Source organism: Hylaeus anthracinus, unplaced genomic scaffold (genome assembly GCF_026225885.1).
Source record: "Hylaeus anthracinus isolate JK02 unplaced genomic scaffold, UHH_iyHylAnth1.0_haploid 12001, whole genome shotgun sequence".
In the NCBI taxonomy this organism is placed as follows: domain Eukaryota; kingdom Metazoa; phylum Arthropoda; class Insecta; order Hymenoptera; family Colletidae; genus Hylaeus; species Hylaeus anthracinus.
Window position 1 is genome coordinate 7,623,828 of NW_026534348.1, and position 16,814 is coordinate 7,640,641.

General features: G+C 34.2%; 1 protein-coding gene across 1 annotated transcript in view; it reads left to right on the forward strand.

The window, feature by feature from the left end:
• LOC128891188 (laminin subunit alpha-1) overlaps positions 1-16,814 on the forward strand; it is a 66,563-nt gene that overhangs the window by 47,855 nt on the left and 1,894 nt on the right. Inside the window, exons 2-30 of the mRNA XM_054150490.1 lie at positions 1,800-1,906; positions 2,556-2,739; positions 2,932-3,287; positions 3,737-3,934; positions 4,338-4,508; positions 4,876-5,036; positions 5,156-5,290; positions 6,078-6,333; positions 6,582-6,753; positions 7,084-7,305; positions 7,488-7,741; positions 7,879-7,990; positions 8,075-8,219; positions 8,525-8,837; positions 9,105-9,265; positions 9,769-9,907; positions 10,030-10,270; positions 10,388-10,561; positions 10,663-10,829; positions 10,957-11,115; positions 11,185-11,333; positions 11,555-11,851; positions 12,349-12,517; positions 13,037-13,456; positions 13,741-13,929; positions 14,325-14,659; positions 14,759-15,065; positions 15,504-15,954; positions 16,205-16,573. Of these exons, the coding sequence (XP_054006465.1) occupies positions 1,800-1,906; positions 2,556-2,739; positions 2,932-3,287; positions 3,737-3,934; positions 4,338-4,508; positions 4,876-5,036; positions 5,156-5,290; positions 6,078-6,333; positions 6,582-6,753; positions 7,084-7,305; positions 7,488-7,741; positions 7,879-7,990; positions 8,075-8,219; positions 8,525-8,837; positions 9,105-9,265; positions 9,769-9,907; positions 10,030-10,270; positions 10,388-10,561; positions 10,663-10,829; positions 10,957-11,115; positions 11,185-11,333; positions 11,555-11,851; positions 12,349-12,517; positions 13,037-13,456; positions 13,741-13,929; positions 14,325-14,659; positions 14,759-15,065; positions 15,504-15,954; positions 16,205-16,573 (6,513 nt within the window). The remainder of the gene's footprint in view (positions 1-1,799; positions 1,907-2,555; positions 2,740-2,931; positions 3,288-3,736; positions 3,935-4,337; positions 4,509-4,875; positions 5,037-5,155; positions 5,291-6,077; positions 6,334-6,581; positions 6,754-7,083; positions 7,306-7,487; positions 7,742-7,878; positions 7,991-8,074; positions 8,220-8,524; positions 8,838-9,104; positions 9,266-9,768; positions 9,908-10,029; positions 10,271-10,387; positions 10,562-10,662; positions 10,830-10,956; positions 11,116-11,184; positions 11,334-11,554; positions 11,852-12,348; positions 12,518-13,036; positions 13,457-13,740; positions 13,930-14,324; positions 14,660-14,758; positions 15,066-15,503; positions 15,955-16,204; positions 16,574-16,814) is intronic.

Below are 16,814 nucleotides of genomic sequence, written 5' to 3' on the forward strand. Positions count from 1 at the left end.
TGCGTCCTCTTCTTTGTTCGCTGTTCTTTTCAAGCTGTGTAACGGGACATATTTATTCTGTTACTAACCACCCATTTCATCGCCTCGCAGCATTTTTCACCATATAACGGGACATGAATTTCGGCTGTTCGAAAATAAAAAGATTTTTAATCTGAAAAAAAAAAACATTTTAATAAAACGTATCGCATGTTCAACAGAATAAAGGGTGTTCGGTATTCGCCCGGGGAATATAAAAATACCACTCGTAAAATAACATTTTACGCGGTTATAAACTTTTATTCAACAAGCTTAGCTCACTTTTCATCGGACGTTGAATTTATACTTTCAATTCCCTCGGAATGTGTTTATGCGCGTTAACAATCCGATCACAGGGAAAGGCATTCGAGACATATCCGATTAACGCGAGCATTGCCATATTTACGACGCGTTACTCCTTAATTTATGTTTACACGGAGTAGTAATAATTAGCCGTAGAACTAATTTCCACGAGGTGTCCATTAATAACGTTTAGCGTATTATTAAACGGCATGAGCTTCCCTAGGGACCCGGTGCGCCATAAGTTATTCAAATTGAGAGTCGTACAAGGAAGACGATGTTAGCTGTTCCCGCGTCTAACGATAGTGCCGCTTGTTAAACTAATAAATTAACCGGTCGACCGCGACGTAGCGGGACAAGGCATGTTGTAATTGCGAAAATGTCGCCTCGCGTTCTGCGCGAGGCTTCACGCTTCGGGGAGTCATTCGATGTTTTGCATCCAGTTAACGTTTATTAGTGAAATGGCGATAATGTAAGTCTGATGCACAATCGTGTATTTCATTTAACGACATATTCATCCGGCATATTCATCATGTCTCAAAGAAAGTATAAGGAATAGTAACAATAATAGTATCAATTGATTAGTTAATAACTCAAAATGCGATAGTCATAATGCAATCCAAGAATTAAATCATATTATTTGGCAGTGCTGCCAATACATTTAATATAATTATTGTTACACGGTGAAAAACAAAATAGTACAGAGAAGATATTATTAGTAATAATATCTTTACTATATTTACTATATTCTGACATTTTTATTCTAGTGAATTGTGTTTTCTAATTAAATTTTATAAATTATGTAACTAATGAATTATGTTTTGCTGCATTTTCCATAGCAAATATCATATTTGTATGAGCGCTGTATCCGTGGAGGATGATTATGTAAATATTTCTGAATTAATTATAATAGATTGCATTTGTGTATAAATTGTTAGGTTATTACGTTTAATCAAGTGTCGCGGACAGTATTACTTCGATGTTGATCCCAGTAACTTTAGATTGATTCTAACTGCATAGCACCTGCTTGCGATTTATGACTGCGTCGTAAATATTCCTCATTGAATTCTATTTTTCTTGTCGCGGGACAGCAGTCGTGAAAGTGCCAACAAAGGCTTACATCGTTTGAATACAATGTCATATTCGTCACGACGACATTGTTAATTGCAAAATCCGCACGATCGCGCATCAGCAACCACTGACTGTGCATGACTAGAATCCAGAGAGGACAGATATCGATCACGATATTATGCAAATCTTTACAATCAGTATCTAGGCACGTTCCCATTCATAGCTCTAGCGAGAAAGAAATAGTCTTCTATAAGCTCGTGGCTTAAAAGTATCGAATGTTTAAATTTAAATGTACTTTACTGGCAAGTAGTAGTTATGTTTGCACTTTGGTACAGTACAAACTTAACACATTCTCAACTTACGCAAATTATCTTGTGCATAATAATAACAATTTATTTTGTTTTAATTTGCAGGATGTCGATGCAACCCTATTGGATCGATAACTACTGCCTGCGACATAGTGACAGGGCAGTGCCAATGTAAATTTCGCGTTACTGGCAGACAGTGCGACCAATGTATGGTGAGTAAACTAATTTAATGGAAAATTCTAATATTACATTGTTTATATATTGTTATTTTGCTTTACTTGTTTTATTCGCCCCTTCTCTATTACAGGTAACAATAAAGTACATTAACGTAGATAAAATACAATACAACACAGTCATAATTATTTGTTTTAGGAGCAACACCAAACATTTTATGTAACAAAAAAATAATATAATATCTTGAAAAAGCATTCAAAGGTATACCGTATGATATAGCAAAATTGACAGTAAAGTTACGCCTTTAATAACAACTATTATTATTCAAAACTATAAATCTGAGACAGCTTTTTATTTAATATGTTCTATTGATTAAATTACATTAGTTATTGTTACAAGATTAACAAAATCTTATGAATAGAGATCAAATAATTGAGTAAGCGATCAAAGAAGAACATAGCATTTTAAAAATGTTCTTGTAATATAAACTGCAGTAGTTATTCGCGATTTATCTGATTTTAAATATGTACACCGACAATGTATTATAAAAGCTAAGTTATGTCGTTTACAATTTGCGTTCTACGATTATTATTAAAATATGCTGTATTATTGAAATGAATCTAATTTTTGTACTAATCGCAAAATAATTTAATGCCAATGAACCGTTTACCTTTTTTCTTTCTTAAGACTGGCTTCTGGGGTTTGGCAACAGGAGCAGGATGTGCTCCTTGCGAATGCGATCCTATAGGATCGCATAACTCTTCTTGCCACGACGATACAGGACAATGTTATTGTAAACCAGGAATCGGTGGTACACGTTGCGAAACCTGTTTGCCTGGATATTATGGATTTTCTTCGAACGGATGTCAAGGTGAACAATTAAAATATACTGTAGTTAAATGAAATTCATTTTGTATTTTCGGTTCATACAAAAATAACGATTTACTGTATATATCCCGAATATTTTTGGGAATCCCGCACACCCCTAATTATAACATATCCAACAAAAACCAGTACAAACAACAATTCCATTTGCAAAATCTGTTTTTCTTTTTTCCTGCAGTTTGCGACCCATGCGTGCGACCAGGTCATATTTGCGATCCTGACACCGGTCGTTGCGTGTGTCCAATCATGACGTTCGGCGAGCACTGCGACAGATGCAGACCAGGTTCCTGGGACCTGGTACCAGGAATCGGTTGCAGAGCCTGTGACTGCACTCTAGGCTCTACGAGGCCCCAATGCGATCATCAGGGACAGTGTCCCTGCAGAATAGGCTACGATGGGCTTAGGTGTGAAAAATGCGCGAAGGGTTACTACGGTTATCCGAGATGTCGACCTTGTAGCTGTAATTTCGCAGGTACCTTACAATGCAACGACGAGGTCTGCGATTGCAACGAGGATGGACAATGCCCTTGCAAGGTAGCCACCGATATTTCACATAAATATAATATCAGGTTGTCCAGAAAGTTCGTGCCAATTTCTAAGATACATTCAAAAACACGTTTACATTTTAATATACATATGGGTGACAGTGTTTTTCACTCAATAACTAGAAAGATTAATTCTGAAAGTTAGACATCACAGGAAATTAATCTAAATGAAATTCATGAATTTTGATGTAGTTACAAAACTAAATACCACGATAAATGTTTCATTATCTAGACTCCGATAGTCTAAATAATATTTAAGAATATTTAGAAATTTTCAAGAATATTCGTTTGGCAGTCAACGTGTTGTTAAACATGGCTGGGGTCATTGGGACCTCGGAGGGTTAAGAAACACCCTGTATAAACACAGTGCTACAGTTTCGAATGATTAGAGCTCCTATATCTGTGAACTGCTAAATTGTCGTGTATTTTTTTATTTAGGAGCATGTATTTGGAAGGCAATGCAACAAGTGCAAAGAAGGTACCTTCGGTCTCGCTGTAGACAATCCAAAGGGATGCACCGAGTGTTTCTGTTTTGGAAGGACAGCTTCTTGTCAGCAGGCTGATCTTAGTTGGGGACATCGTCGGCTGGCACGACCTCGAATACTTTACGTTAACGACACCAGTAACGATATAATAGTTAGTATTATTTTTCGTATAAAGTATTCAATATTTTAAGAGCAATTACCAATAACTTAAAGATACGATTTACAATGAAATTCTTACGTAATTAATGTCACATCGTATCTACCCGAGTTAATTTCTGTGAGATTTTATTTCACTGTTTAATTTTACGAAATTACTATCACTTATTTTCATAAAAGGACAAGGTAGCCATAGTCCATTTCAAACTCAAGTATGAGACTTTCTTCCTATCGTTATACGTCTGTTTCAGCATTGGTATCGGAATTTGGAAATATGTTTTATAAAATACAAAGCCATATGTAGATACACAAAAATATGTGGAAAATACTATCAAACGATAGTACTATGATATTAGAAATGCAAGAAAAGGTATAGATAGTGCTCTTTCCGTTTACAGGTTTCCAAGTTTAGGTCTCAAATTTTTTTATCGTCTATTAATGGTGGTTTGAATGTAACGAATGGCCTCTCAACGATTCCTGACATCGAAGGTGACGTGACAATACCTTCCAACTTATATTACAATTATCCACTTTACTGGATGCTGCCCGAACCTTTCCTCGGTGACAAGGTAACTAGACGCACTTAAACAGGGAACCAATCTTTCGTATGCGTTCGTGTCACCTGAGTTTTATATCACACTTAACACGTTGAACGCTACGGCACCCATATAAGGGTGACAGGGCTTTTCACCAAGGAACTTCAGTAATTAATTTTAAGAGCTAAATATTAATGAAAATAAGTCTGAATAGAATTCGTAAGTTTTGATGATAATACAAAAATAAGTGATACGACAAATGTTAGATTATCTAGTTTATAACTGTCTCGAGAGAAAATTTTAACCTTGTAGACATTTCCATCTGAATCAATCTGGCAGTCAACGTGTTAAAGAATAAGTATTTAGTGAAAAAGTAACATCGCGTAATTTATAATTCAAGGTCGTTTCCTACGGAGGATTTCTAAGATTTAAAACTTGGACAGAGGGTGGAATACCTCTAAGGTCAACTATGCAATATCCGGTCGTGCAACTGCAAGGAAACAAGATCGTCTTGGAATACTATTTGCCTTTACCTGTGACTAACAATCGTTACGACATCAGGTACACCACGTAAATCTTTGAATCGAGTTCTCCAAATTCTGGCAACAATTTAATGTGAAATTCTTGACGATAACAACCACTGTAAAACGACGATAGTGTATTTTCACTTTACATTACAGATTTCACGAGTCTTTGTGGCAGCTACAAAACAGGCCGGATTACAAAGTCACGAGAGAAGTTCTTATGGTTGCATTGCAAAACGTGCAGCATATTCTCGTGAAAGCTTCCGATAATGCAGAATTCACGAAAACAACGTACGTGAAATTTCGCTTGCTCGTTGGCTTCCAAAGAAATTCTTTTTTTCCTTCATTGTGTAAAAATACAATTCCATCTTTTCACTAATACAGTCAAGGGATTTGATCAAATCATATTATTTCATCTTTTCACTAAAACAGTTAAGGGATTTGATCAAATCTCTATTTTTATCATTTCCCTCCGACATATAAACCATTCCCGACCGACCTCCAAACATCCCGGCGTTTAATGGGCCCCATGCACGATACGATCTGTCGTACGACCAAACGCTTCCACACGAGAACCTTCGACAGTATGAATTGGATATTCCATTGTCTTGTGGCGGTTGGTCGTACAACGTGTCGTATATAGGGTGATCCGCTCACTAGTAGACTCAATGGACAACCACAACAATAGTTGACCGTCATAAAGTCTACAATGTGTCCATTGTGTCTACTAACGAGCGGATCACCTGTACTTGCTGGTAGGAATCTTATGAGGTCGTAAAATCGGTGGAAAATCGACCTTTAAAACTTAAGCTGACCGCAATTAGTAATCCGACACCTTTTTAGACAAGGATAAAGCTAGACTTTTCGTTCAAGACCGTACGATATTAGAATTAGAACAAAATAAAATGCTACAATAATTTGAATAGTTAGAATTCAGTCGTATCGAAACAGTGACTACAAATATTTATAATTTATGTCTTGTTGGCCCACTTCCTCGAATGTGATTACACAATTTATATTACACAGTTTATATTATATTATACATCTCCAATTACATCATAATCACCATCAATTTCAGTTTACTTGAAGCTTCTATAGACGCAGCGGTCCTAACACCTACGCATACACCGTCCTTCGCGACGAGTATTGAGATTTGCAAATGTCCACCAGAATACAATAGTACATCGTGTCAAGATCCAAGTATAGGATACTACAGGTGGTACAAGAACACCACTGTTACGTCGACGATCATTATTGATCTTGTTGGACAAGCGAAACGCTGTCAGTGTAACGGAAGATCCGAGGTCTGCGATAGGGAAACAGGATATTGTTTGGTAAGCTTCTTTAATCACTTCTTTACAGAAATTATTACTAACGATAAATATTAAAAATTAACTATCGAGCTACTGTCCCTCTCCATCCGATATCTTGCCTCTCTCATTTCCCCAGAACAAAAAGAAAAAATCATTATCCATATGTTTTACACGAGCATTTTGAATGAACAATTCCCGGTTCTTATTTGACAGAATATATGCAAAAAAGAAGTAACTCGTTACAATAAGATCTGAAATTTTTCTTGCAGAATTGCCGCGGAAATAGCGCAGGTCCGCAATGCGATGCCTGCGCGGATAGTTTCTACGGAGATCCAGAATTCGGTGGTTGCAAACCATGTCCTTGCCCGCGAACGGATAAAAGATTTTCAAACACATGCATGGTCCGTGCCGATGCTGAGCCAATATGTGTTTGTAAACCTGGTTTGTATTTTTAACATGTTATCGAGTGCTTCTCTATGAAAGGATCGGTACAATGTACGGAGCGTTTCGTTTAAAGCGAAATGATTAAATATCTGATAAAACTAGTAAAAATTATTTTTATTTAAGTTATTTATTACAATGTCAGACATTATATGAAGTAAATAATTTTGTTTTCTGAAATAGGAACAAGACTCAAACTCAGTCTACTAATATTGTTTAGATATGATGTTAATGATATAAAATTGAGATTATCAGGATTTCGGAAAACTTAAGAAACATAAGGTATGTTTATAATATTTTAAACAGTACATACTATTTCTATTCTTTCAGGTTACACTGGCAGAACATGTGAACGGTGTTCTTACGGTTATTATGGATTCCCGAATCTCCCAGATGGTAAATGTGTGCCATGCAATTGCAATCCTGCTGGTAGCCTAAACGATGAATGTGATACGGAAACAGGTCAATGCAAATGCAGAGCTGGCTCCACGGGACGAGATTGCTCTCAATGTACTGCGTATCGACATGTTTATATAAACAACGTTTGCACGTGTAAGTAAAAAACATAAAGAGATATTTATAATATAGAAGAAAAGAAATACTCTAAAATTTATACATTACGTTACTTTATAAATATAAAGCACAGATATTTCACTGAATAATGTTTTAAGTAATTTAATTTATTGATTCTAATTGGTTCCTGATTTGCTATTTTATTTGCTACGTTTCCATAGCATGCAATGACAATTGCACCGGTGTATTGCTTGATACCGTGGCGTTATTATCTCAAGAATTAGCAGATGGTACCAGTCACATAGCTGATGGTTACATTCCTCCACCATGGAAAGCTTTATCTTACATTGATTCCAACGTTACCACGTTTTTCGAAGAAATAGACCGTCAAAATAAATTGAAACAACGAATGGAAAACATCCCCTGGCATGAGTACAAGAAACTTCTGAAACACGCTGAAATGTTGCTTAGAACTGTACGTATTAATTAAAAATAGTATTATTACGTAAATAACATCAAACATTTACACTTGCATCGAATGCAATTTATTGCTGATTCTTCCATTACCGTTTATAGTTCGACTAAATATTCATTTACCGTTTTGTTTTCCAGGCAAATGAACAAGCAAAACAGGCAGATACTTTAAAATCCAAAAGTAACGATTTGAAGAATAATTTATTTAGCGCGAAAATCGAAGTGGACAATTTAAGAAAACATATTGATGGTACTTGAATAAAATTTTTTTGAACAAAATGTTTAGAAAACATTTTATATATACTTATATATACACGATCTTATATCATTTCAGAAACAATTTTACGATTGAATCAATACAGCAACGACAACAAAAGAATAGAGATCAAGAAAGCATTGAAAATGGCCAAAATGATTTTAAACAGTTTGAAAGCTGTTAATCTAACGACAAAAACGATGGAAATAGAAAGCTTCCTCGAGTTAGTATTGTATTAATTTCATTACATAACAGTTATTTAAATCTCGATTCACATATTTCCATAATCAATGACCCAATAGGAATCTTATTAGAACATGAACAGTTAATAGAAAACTGATAAAAATGCAGTAAGCACTCTCCTCGTAGAAACAAGTGTTAAATTAATATGAAGTATTTAAAAAATATATTTACACAAATTTTTGCATTAAAATAGAAAATGCAAAATGATTATTTTATTTCATATTTTTGTAATTGCGTCGTTTAAAATATCTAATAAAGAATCATTTGAAATTTCTTTTAAAATAGGGACATCGGGGAATACACCGATTGGTTGAAATCATTGTATGATGCAACAGAACCCTTCGCAATTGCTCACGATGATGCGGAAGAATATTCTGTGAAACTAACTGATATGAGAAATGTAATTGAAGACGCCATGGACACATTGTTCGACTATGACAGTTTATACAACAATATCAACCAGACTTTCGTAGAGTCTAAAAATGATTGTAACGAGATTAATGCCCTGTGGAAGGAAGTCAACGAATCAATTATCACGGGCAAAAAGATGACAGACGAAACACAGGGTTTTGTAGTTGATATTCAAAATAATGTACAGGTATGGATTTTTAAAGTGATTTCAAAAATGAAGTCAATTAATAACAATTTTTATAGAAAACTAAAGATTAACTCTTGTTAACGACATTGAAAATTATTTTGCAATGTAACTGAAACATGTTTAACGATAGTTGTTTTCTACAGACATATGATATGTTAATTATAAATTTGTGTATTATATAAGAGAATAATATATTGTTACGTAATATACAACAACAGAGGTTTATTGTAAAATATTCGATTAGAAAAAAACTGTATTACATTTCAGGATCTCCCAGAATTGCAGAATAAATTGAACTATTGGTTTGATAAACTGAGTATGAAAGAAGAATTACTGTACAGATTAAATTACGAATATAATGACAAATATGTAGTGCCAGCGGTTCAGCATGCGAAGAATTTATCAAACTACGTTGATCAATATGTCAGGTAAAGAAATCATTAATCTGCATGAAATAAAACAGTTGTAATATTTATCTTTACCCTTGTAATTTTTTTTGTTTATTGCGTTATTACTCCATAGTCCATGGAACCATAAAGATAGGACATTTCTAAAATTGTTAATGTTTTATATCTTTAAATCTATTATATATATTAGTCTTGTAGCTTTAAATAAATCGTATAACAAGATTAATTATTTCGAAAATACTTTGATACAATGTATAGAATATTTAAAAATAATATTTTAAAGCATGCAGGACATTTAAAGTAAAGGGTTTTCCAAAAGGGGCCTTAGGATTAAATAATTTTTGAAGTTTTTAAAAGACAAATTCTAAAGCCCGTTTTGAAAAACTTTTTGAAACTAGGAAAAAGTGAAATTGCATAAAATAAGAAGGCATTTCCAGTGAATAATCGTTATTTAACTTTGTATTAATACTTTCTATAATTGACGATAACTTGATAAAGTGCAACTTGGCGTTTCTGCCGAGCAGTCTGTTTTCTGAGACAAGGAGCATAGCAGCTAGCCCATTGAAAGCCAGTCAAGCGTACAAGAACATCGTCGATAACATTAACGCAGCAAATGTCACAGCAATGGCAGCTAAAGATATCACCGAGGACATATACAACAAGGTAAGGAAATGTCAATCGGAATATTTAAGTGCACAGAAGTCTAAATAAGCTTCACTGTACGGGATGTATACTAAAATATTTCCATTGGGGAAAAAGTAACTAAAGAATAATTTATTTATTAGACATTTCCCAACGGTCCCAAATCGAAGTCGCTTTTAGACAACGCAGAAGAAATATCAATGGCGTCCTCCAAACAAATGGACAGCGCAAAAAAGCATAGAAAATTGGTGGAAAATGCAAATGACGAACTGGATATTCAAAAGAAAGCTGTGACTACTTTGAAAAATACTTTGAATAACACTGGAATCAGAGATAATAAGATCAATATGGAATTGCAAAACTTACAAGACGATAGCAAGAAGTGTAAGTTCTACTATACTATGATAACAGATTGCAATAAATAATTACAATAAATCGTACATATGATAATCGAACGATCAAACGATGGAAGTTATTATTATTATATTCGTTTGTGTTTAGTACGTGAGGGTATTCAAAATGTATTAGAGGATAACGAAGAAGTATTGGAAAGCATGCAGGAAACGCAAAAGCTTATCAATGATTATACTGAAGGAATTGCTGACAGATTGAAACCAAAGATGTACGAACTGAAAGAAGAAGGCGATTCGAAGATTAGTCTAGCTAGTGAAAAATGTAAGATATATCTTATTTTGTTATTTCAATATAGCCAGTGGTGCATTCTGTTACATACAATTAATGCGTTGTTTTCTTGCTATAAAATCAAATTGTTTCAGTGACTGAAGCTCTGAGTAAGATAAAGGAAGCAGATGCAAAATTGATAAGCTTATCAAACGCTGCTATAAAAAGAAAAAATGTATTTGATAAGTGGAATGATACATTGGCTACAAAATTACAGAATCTCAAAGACAAAATCGCCGAGGCTAGAAACACAGCTGACGGGGTAATCGCAGTATTCTAATTCTTTTCAAAGAATATATCATAATTGAACGTTTGGAAACGTTGACCATTTTCCATTTTCTAATGATTTAAATAAAATTTCAAGCAGAATTATTTCGTTAATTCGACAGATTCGCGTTTCAATGAAATCAGCCGATGGGAAAGAATGCATTCGCTCGTACAAACTATCAACGTTGCAGCCGACATCCACAAATACGATAGTGATGACTTTTGCACTTCCGAAAGGCAAGGAAGAGGGTTCCCTGTTTTACCTACCGAGTAGCATAAACGTAAGTATTATTACAAAATCTGTAACTGCTTAATTTGTTCAGTAAAAGTAACTTGACTTTTCTGTACAGGATGATTTCATTGCGTTGGAGATTGTCAACAGAAGAGTGCGATTTGTTTGGAACGTTGGCGGGGACACAGGATTTCTTACTCATTCTGAAGTCATCGAAAGTGGTAACATTCGGGATGATAGATTCTGGTATCGCATCGAGGCAGAAAGGTATTTCATATAATCAATCAATATAATCATAAATAAATTTTTTATTCAAGTTTTTAAAGAGGTAGTCGAATAGCCGAATTTCTAGAATTTTTGTTGTTGTAAGTCTCGAACCGAAGAATCTAAACGTTATAGAATAGACACTCGATCAAAAATGCAATATTTATCTTCTTTATTATATCCACCAAGTCAATTATGTAACGATGTATTATGTTGACTTTCAGAATCCGCCATGTAGGTAAATTACTGGTACGAAAACAGTCGTCAACAATTGGAAGAAAAATTGAGACTATGACGAATAAGACTGAATCAAAATACAGTCGTTTCGACATTACAACGTCGGATCGCGTGTGGATCGGAGGAATCCCCAAGGATTTGTCTCAACGAAGACGAATAGAATTAATCTCGACAAGCGGACTGCCAGGTTGCGTACACCGGGTTATTCTGGATGGGAAATCTATAGGTCTCTGGAATTTCATTACAACTGCGCCGGATATGGCGTGCATAGCATGCGTGGAAGGGTAACGATACTAAAACTTTCATTTAATTCACATAGATGTCAAAGCACTTGCTCAATTAAATGACCTAAATCATATGACAAACGAGAAAACAAACATGGTATCAATTCATTTCTAATTGTCTTTTGTATTACGTACACATTTTTCAAAAGTATTTAATGAATAGTCGATATGAAGAAGTCCTGTAATTGTCTTGCCAGAAATATTTCATATAAAAAGTTTGTTTAAATTAATACATATTGCTTTCTTAGATCTTTTCTTCAATATTAAAAATACTACCTTATTAAACAGCATAAGGTTTGCATGATATTAAACAGCATATCATGCAAACCTTAGATAAAAGAACTAATTTCTCTCTCCCAGGTCTCGTTACAAATTTTAATAGTTACGCAATTGTTGTTACCGTGTAAAATTAGTGATTTGTAAACAAAAATTAGGACCTATTACGTTTTACATTTTTTTACATATATTTTACATGTGTTTATGCTTTAATATTCTAGGTTGGAAGATGCCAGGGATGACACAACTTACAGTTTTAATGGAGAAGGTTACGCAGTCAGAAACAGAGTATCTTCAGGGCCTTATAACAAATATATATTCGGCGTCTCAATGAATTTCCGGACCTACGACGAGAATGCTTTGTTATTTTTAGCCTTTAATCCACTTAATGTACGTAATACTTCTTATACCATGTATGTCCAATAATTTAACACTGAAATTGTTTCAATAATTGTTACCAAAGATTACGGGAAAAACGTTACTAATTTTTGAGTGATTTTTAAAAGAAACGTTTGCCTTTTTTTCGAATGAAAATGCATTACGCATACGGGGATGCATACCCGGGTTCTCTGGGAAGATCTTTTGCCTTAAAAAATGATTAACATCAAACAGTACTGACTTTTTAGCACGTTCACTACTCTAACTAAAAAAGATGGATGTCCACTCACATATTCTGAATAATAATAAGCCCCCTTAGTTACTCATCAAGAGAGATCTCCGAACAGAACTACATTCGAATCGTTTAAAGTTCTCTTGTTTTTAATCCACATATAACGCTTTATGTTTCCCAAATCTCCTTCATCAATCAATATTCGCACCGCTTGGAAAATCTAATATTACCGTTTATTAGAAACATAAACAAGTTAAGTAACTAATTTAATAATTCAATTTTATTTTAATTTACAACAGAACCAGCATATCATGATATTTCTGCGAGAAGGAAAAGTGATCTTCCGGGTCGGTTACGGTGGCAATGTCAGTATCGAAATGTCCTCGAAGCAAAAGCACAATAACGGAAATTGGACGAAAGTGAACGCGTTTAGGCAGTATCACCTTGATAAGAACATTGAACAGTGCACATTGAGAGTTGGCGAAAAAGATGACACAACATTTGGTGCCCCTACACCTCAGCCCAAAAAGGAAGACTTTCCTGATCTCGCGCAAGCCAAATATTACATTGGTGGTGTACCGCCAAGTTTTAGGGCGGAGAAATTAATGTTGCCATCTCAGGTGTCTTTCCTCGGTTGCATGTCTAATATTGTCATTCAAGAGGGTTATGATCCAATGGCAGAACAGTATTACGGGGTTGAGCCTAGTTGCGGGAATAAAGTAAGTAAATAGAGAACAATATTTTTTGTTGCGAGTTTAACACTCAAATAAGTAACTTACACGGTGAAAAGTTCGGCACCTGACACGCGCCTAAAAATTTAAATTTAAAAAAAACATTAATTTCATGGAGACCTAATCACAGTATCCTTTTACATTTTGGCCCAAAAGTGAGTATAAGGATGAAAAAAACCACTTCAAAATAATTTTGATTATTTATATTTTTAACCGACTTATCGAAAAGGAGGAGGATACAAAATAAAAACCAAAAATTACCTTTATTACAGGCACTAAAAATAGTTGGATTCTACGGGAATGGATATTTAGAACATTCATCATTCACACTGAAGAAACTAAATTCCACGGTGAGCTTTTCTTTCAGAACAATGCAGACAGAAGCGGTACTCCTTCTTTCTACGTTTGAAGGACAAGAGGAGCGAATAAACAACATAGGGCTCCGAAATATAGAATCAAATGTACGTAAGACACAGCCTTTTTTCCATACAATTTGTTTTCTGGTGACGCAATAAAGAAAACATTAAATTGTTAATGATTGTTGTTTAAGAGTATTCAGTTGAATACAATAAAAAGTTAAATGTATACAAATATAGTACCAACGATTTTATTCAAGAGAGATAAATATAAAGGTATAGAGTATTTTTAATTGTGTGCCAGATAACCGGCACACTAACTGCAATCGTAATATCGTAACTCATTGTCGATACTGTAATTGTTTTTAAATTTGTGAATATAACGGATAAATGATAGGGAAAATGCTGAAAAAATACGAAACGTTTTGTATTTAACTTACAAGCCTTCGTATTTTGAGTTCAATATTATTATTTCATAGTTATCCCATTCGTTCTTACAGAGAAATAGTTATTACTCTGTATGTGTAATCAACGGACAAGTACAAGTACGGATGAATGCTGGAAGAGGAAAACTCGTTCTACAATCGAATGTCACTTTTAATGATGGAAGATACCACTCCGTAACAATTATTAAAAGTAAAAGGAACGTTGAGTTATGGATAGACGATGCTCTTCAGAATAAAGGTGTATTAGCAACAAGATCCGCCATTAAAGCTCCCGGAGTATACGGAGGATTGTTCTTCGGAGGATTGCCAGAACTTATTAACAATACCAAAATGATCGCTACTACCACTCCTTTATATGGCGCCATCAAGGATGCAATATTTGATGATGAGTAAGTAGAATGAATTTGTTTTCTAATATCTATTAATATTGCTAAATTTCTAACTATTAATCATGAAGTTATGAATTATGATAAATTATATTTTCCCAGAAAAAATGTTACTATCATTCGATTTGATGAAGTTATTAATTTTGAACACGCACTTATTGGCCGTCCTGGACCAAGCATGGGAAAAGATCCTCCAACTTATACACCGTCTGCATCTTTATCCACTCAACCTGAAGGATGTCTGAAAGTGCCGTATTATTCCTTGGAACCTGGCGCTTTGAAATTCGGGGATAAGCCAAATAGTCACACTCAATTGTATTTAAATATTAAAAAATTCTGGGAGAAGAAATATGCAATAGAATTTGACTTTAGAACGTACTATCCGAACGGCTTGCTATTTATTACTCCTGTATGTAATAGTAACCAGATATTCTTTAACAATTTATAGACATCTTACTAAACATCATATTTATTAAAGTTTTCAACTTTAGACTTTTACTTCCAATCTATATCTTCAATACAAGTAACTTTTACACTTTGTGAGAAATTTATTACGACACATTTTTTCAAATTAAATTGAAGCTATATTCCTCTTACTTCTATTTTTTACATTAATTTGATATCATTTCAACAAAAGCATTACTTATAATCAGTTAAGAGGACTGTAACTTTTATGAACGCTTTAGTAAATTTAATACTTGATAGATCAATGAATAAATATAGATTTTTTTTATTCTAAACAATTGTCACTATTAATAATTTAATTAATTGATAAAAACATGATCATTTAAATACACCCAACGATAGAATTATTAGGGAAAACCTAAATCCTCATTTTATTTCTCAGGGCATGAGACCAAAGTATTACCTTATGATTGTTGTACAAGATGGACAGTTGTTACTTTTGGTAAAAACCAGGAAAAAGAGAGAAAGCAGAAAAGAAATACTGTTCAAGACGCCCTTCAACGATGGCAACTGGCATCATGTTGTGATTAGTCATGATAGAAGGAAACTAACGTTGCTTGTAGATTCGCAAACGCCTAGCACGATTAAAGTGCCAAAAAATATTGGATTGGCTCCCATGATGTACATTGGAGGGCTTCCTGAGAGTGGAACACTTATTCCTGAGCAAGTAGTGGTTAAACTGGAAACACTAAAGGGATGTATCAGAGGGTTAAGAGTGAATGGAAACGTGTACGATATGGTTGGCTCCACGAGCAAAGCTTACCAAGTGGGCCAATGCTTTCCGAACGTTGAAAGTGGAGCCTACTTCCAAGATGAGGCGTACGCTATATACAGTAAGTTATACAAATGATCATATCTTTTGTCAAATTCGAATATTACCAAATATCGGTATTTAAGTAGATACTCTCAAGCAATTTTTTTTTTAAATATATAATTATGAAATATTACCCTCATTGTACCATGTAACTCGGCTAATTTTGCCCAGCAGTTTAGAACATTTTCAACTGTAGTGGCAGTCCTCTTTAGCATGCTAAAAATTATAAGTAACTTTAATCTATAACATAAAAACGCTTCCTTTTTCAGAAAGAAATTTCGAATTAGGTGCAGTGTTGGAACTTCAGTTAGAATTTAGAACATCAGAATTATCAGGAGTATTACTTTCTATAACGGCACCAGGTAATTCGCCTTCGTTATCGTTGGAACTGAACAATGGTAAAATAATTATGTCAGGCGATTTGGGATACAACAATCCGTTGTATGTAGAACAACGTTTTACTAGTCCATACACGATTTGTGACAATCGGTGGCACAGAATACAAGCGGTCTATAACGATGAACAATTGGCACTAAAAGTTGACGAGTTAGATCAAAAATATGGTCTTCCAATCAGTGTCAATTATCATATAATGGGTTCTACAGCCTTTGGACCTCTGTACATTGGTGGCTTGCCAGGTAAAAGAATATTTAATTATTTATCACTAATAATTGTTCTAATGGTTTAATAACAATTTTAAATCATGATGTTTATAATGTTCTAAAACAAAATGTCCCGTAAAATATTTTGTAACGTATATTACTTTTATAGACTATATTATTTGAGAAAACTACAAAGCAATCTATGATTTTACCTTAACAATTTAAGTTAATATATGTATTAAAAATTTGTCAGTTCATTAATCTGTATTTCCATTGA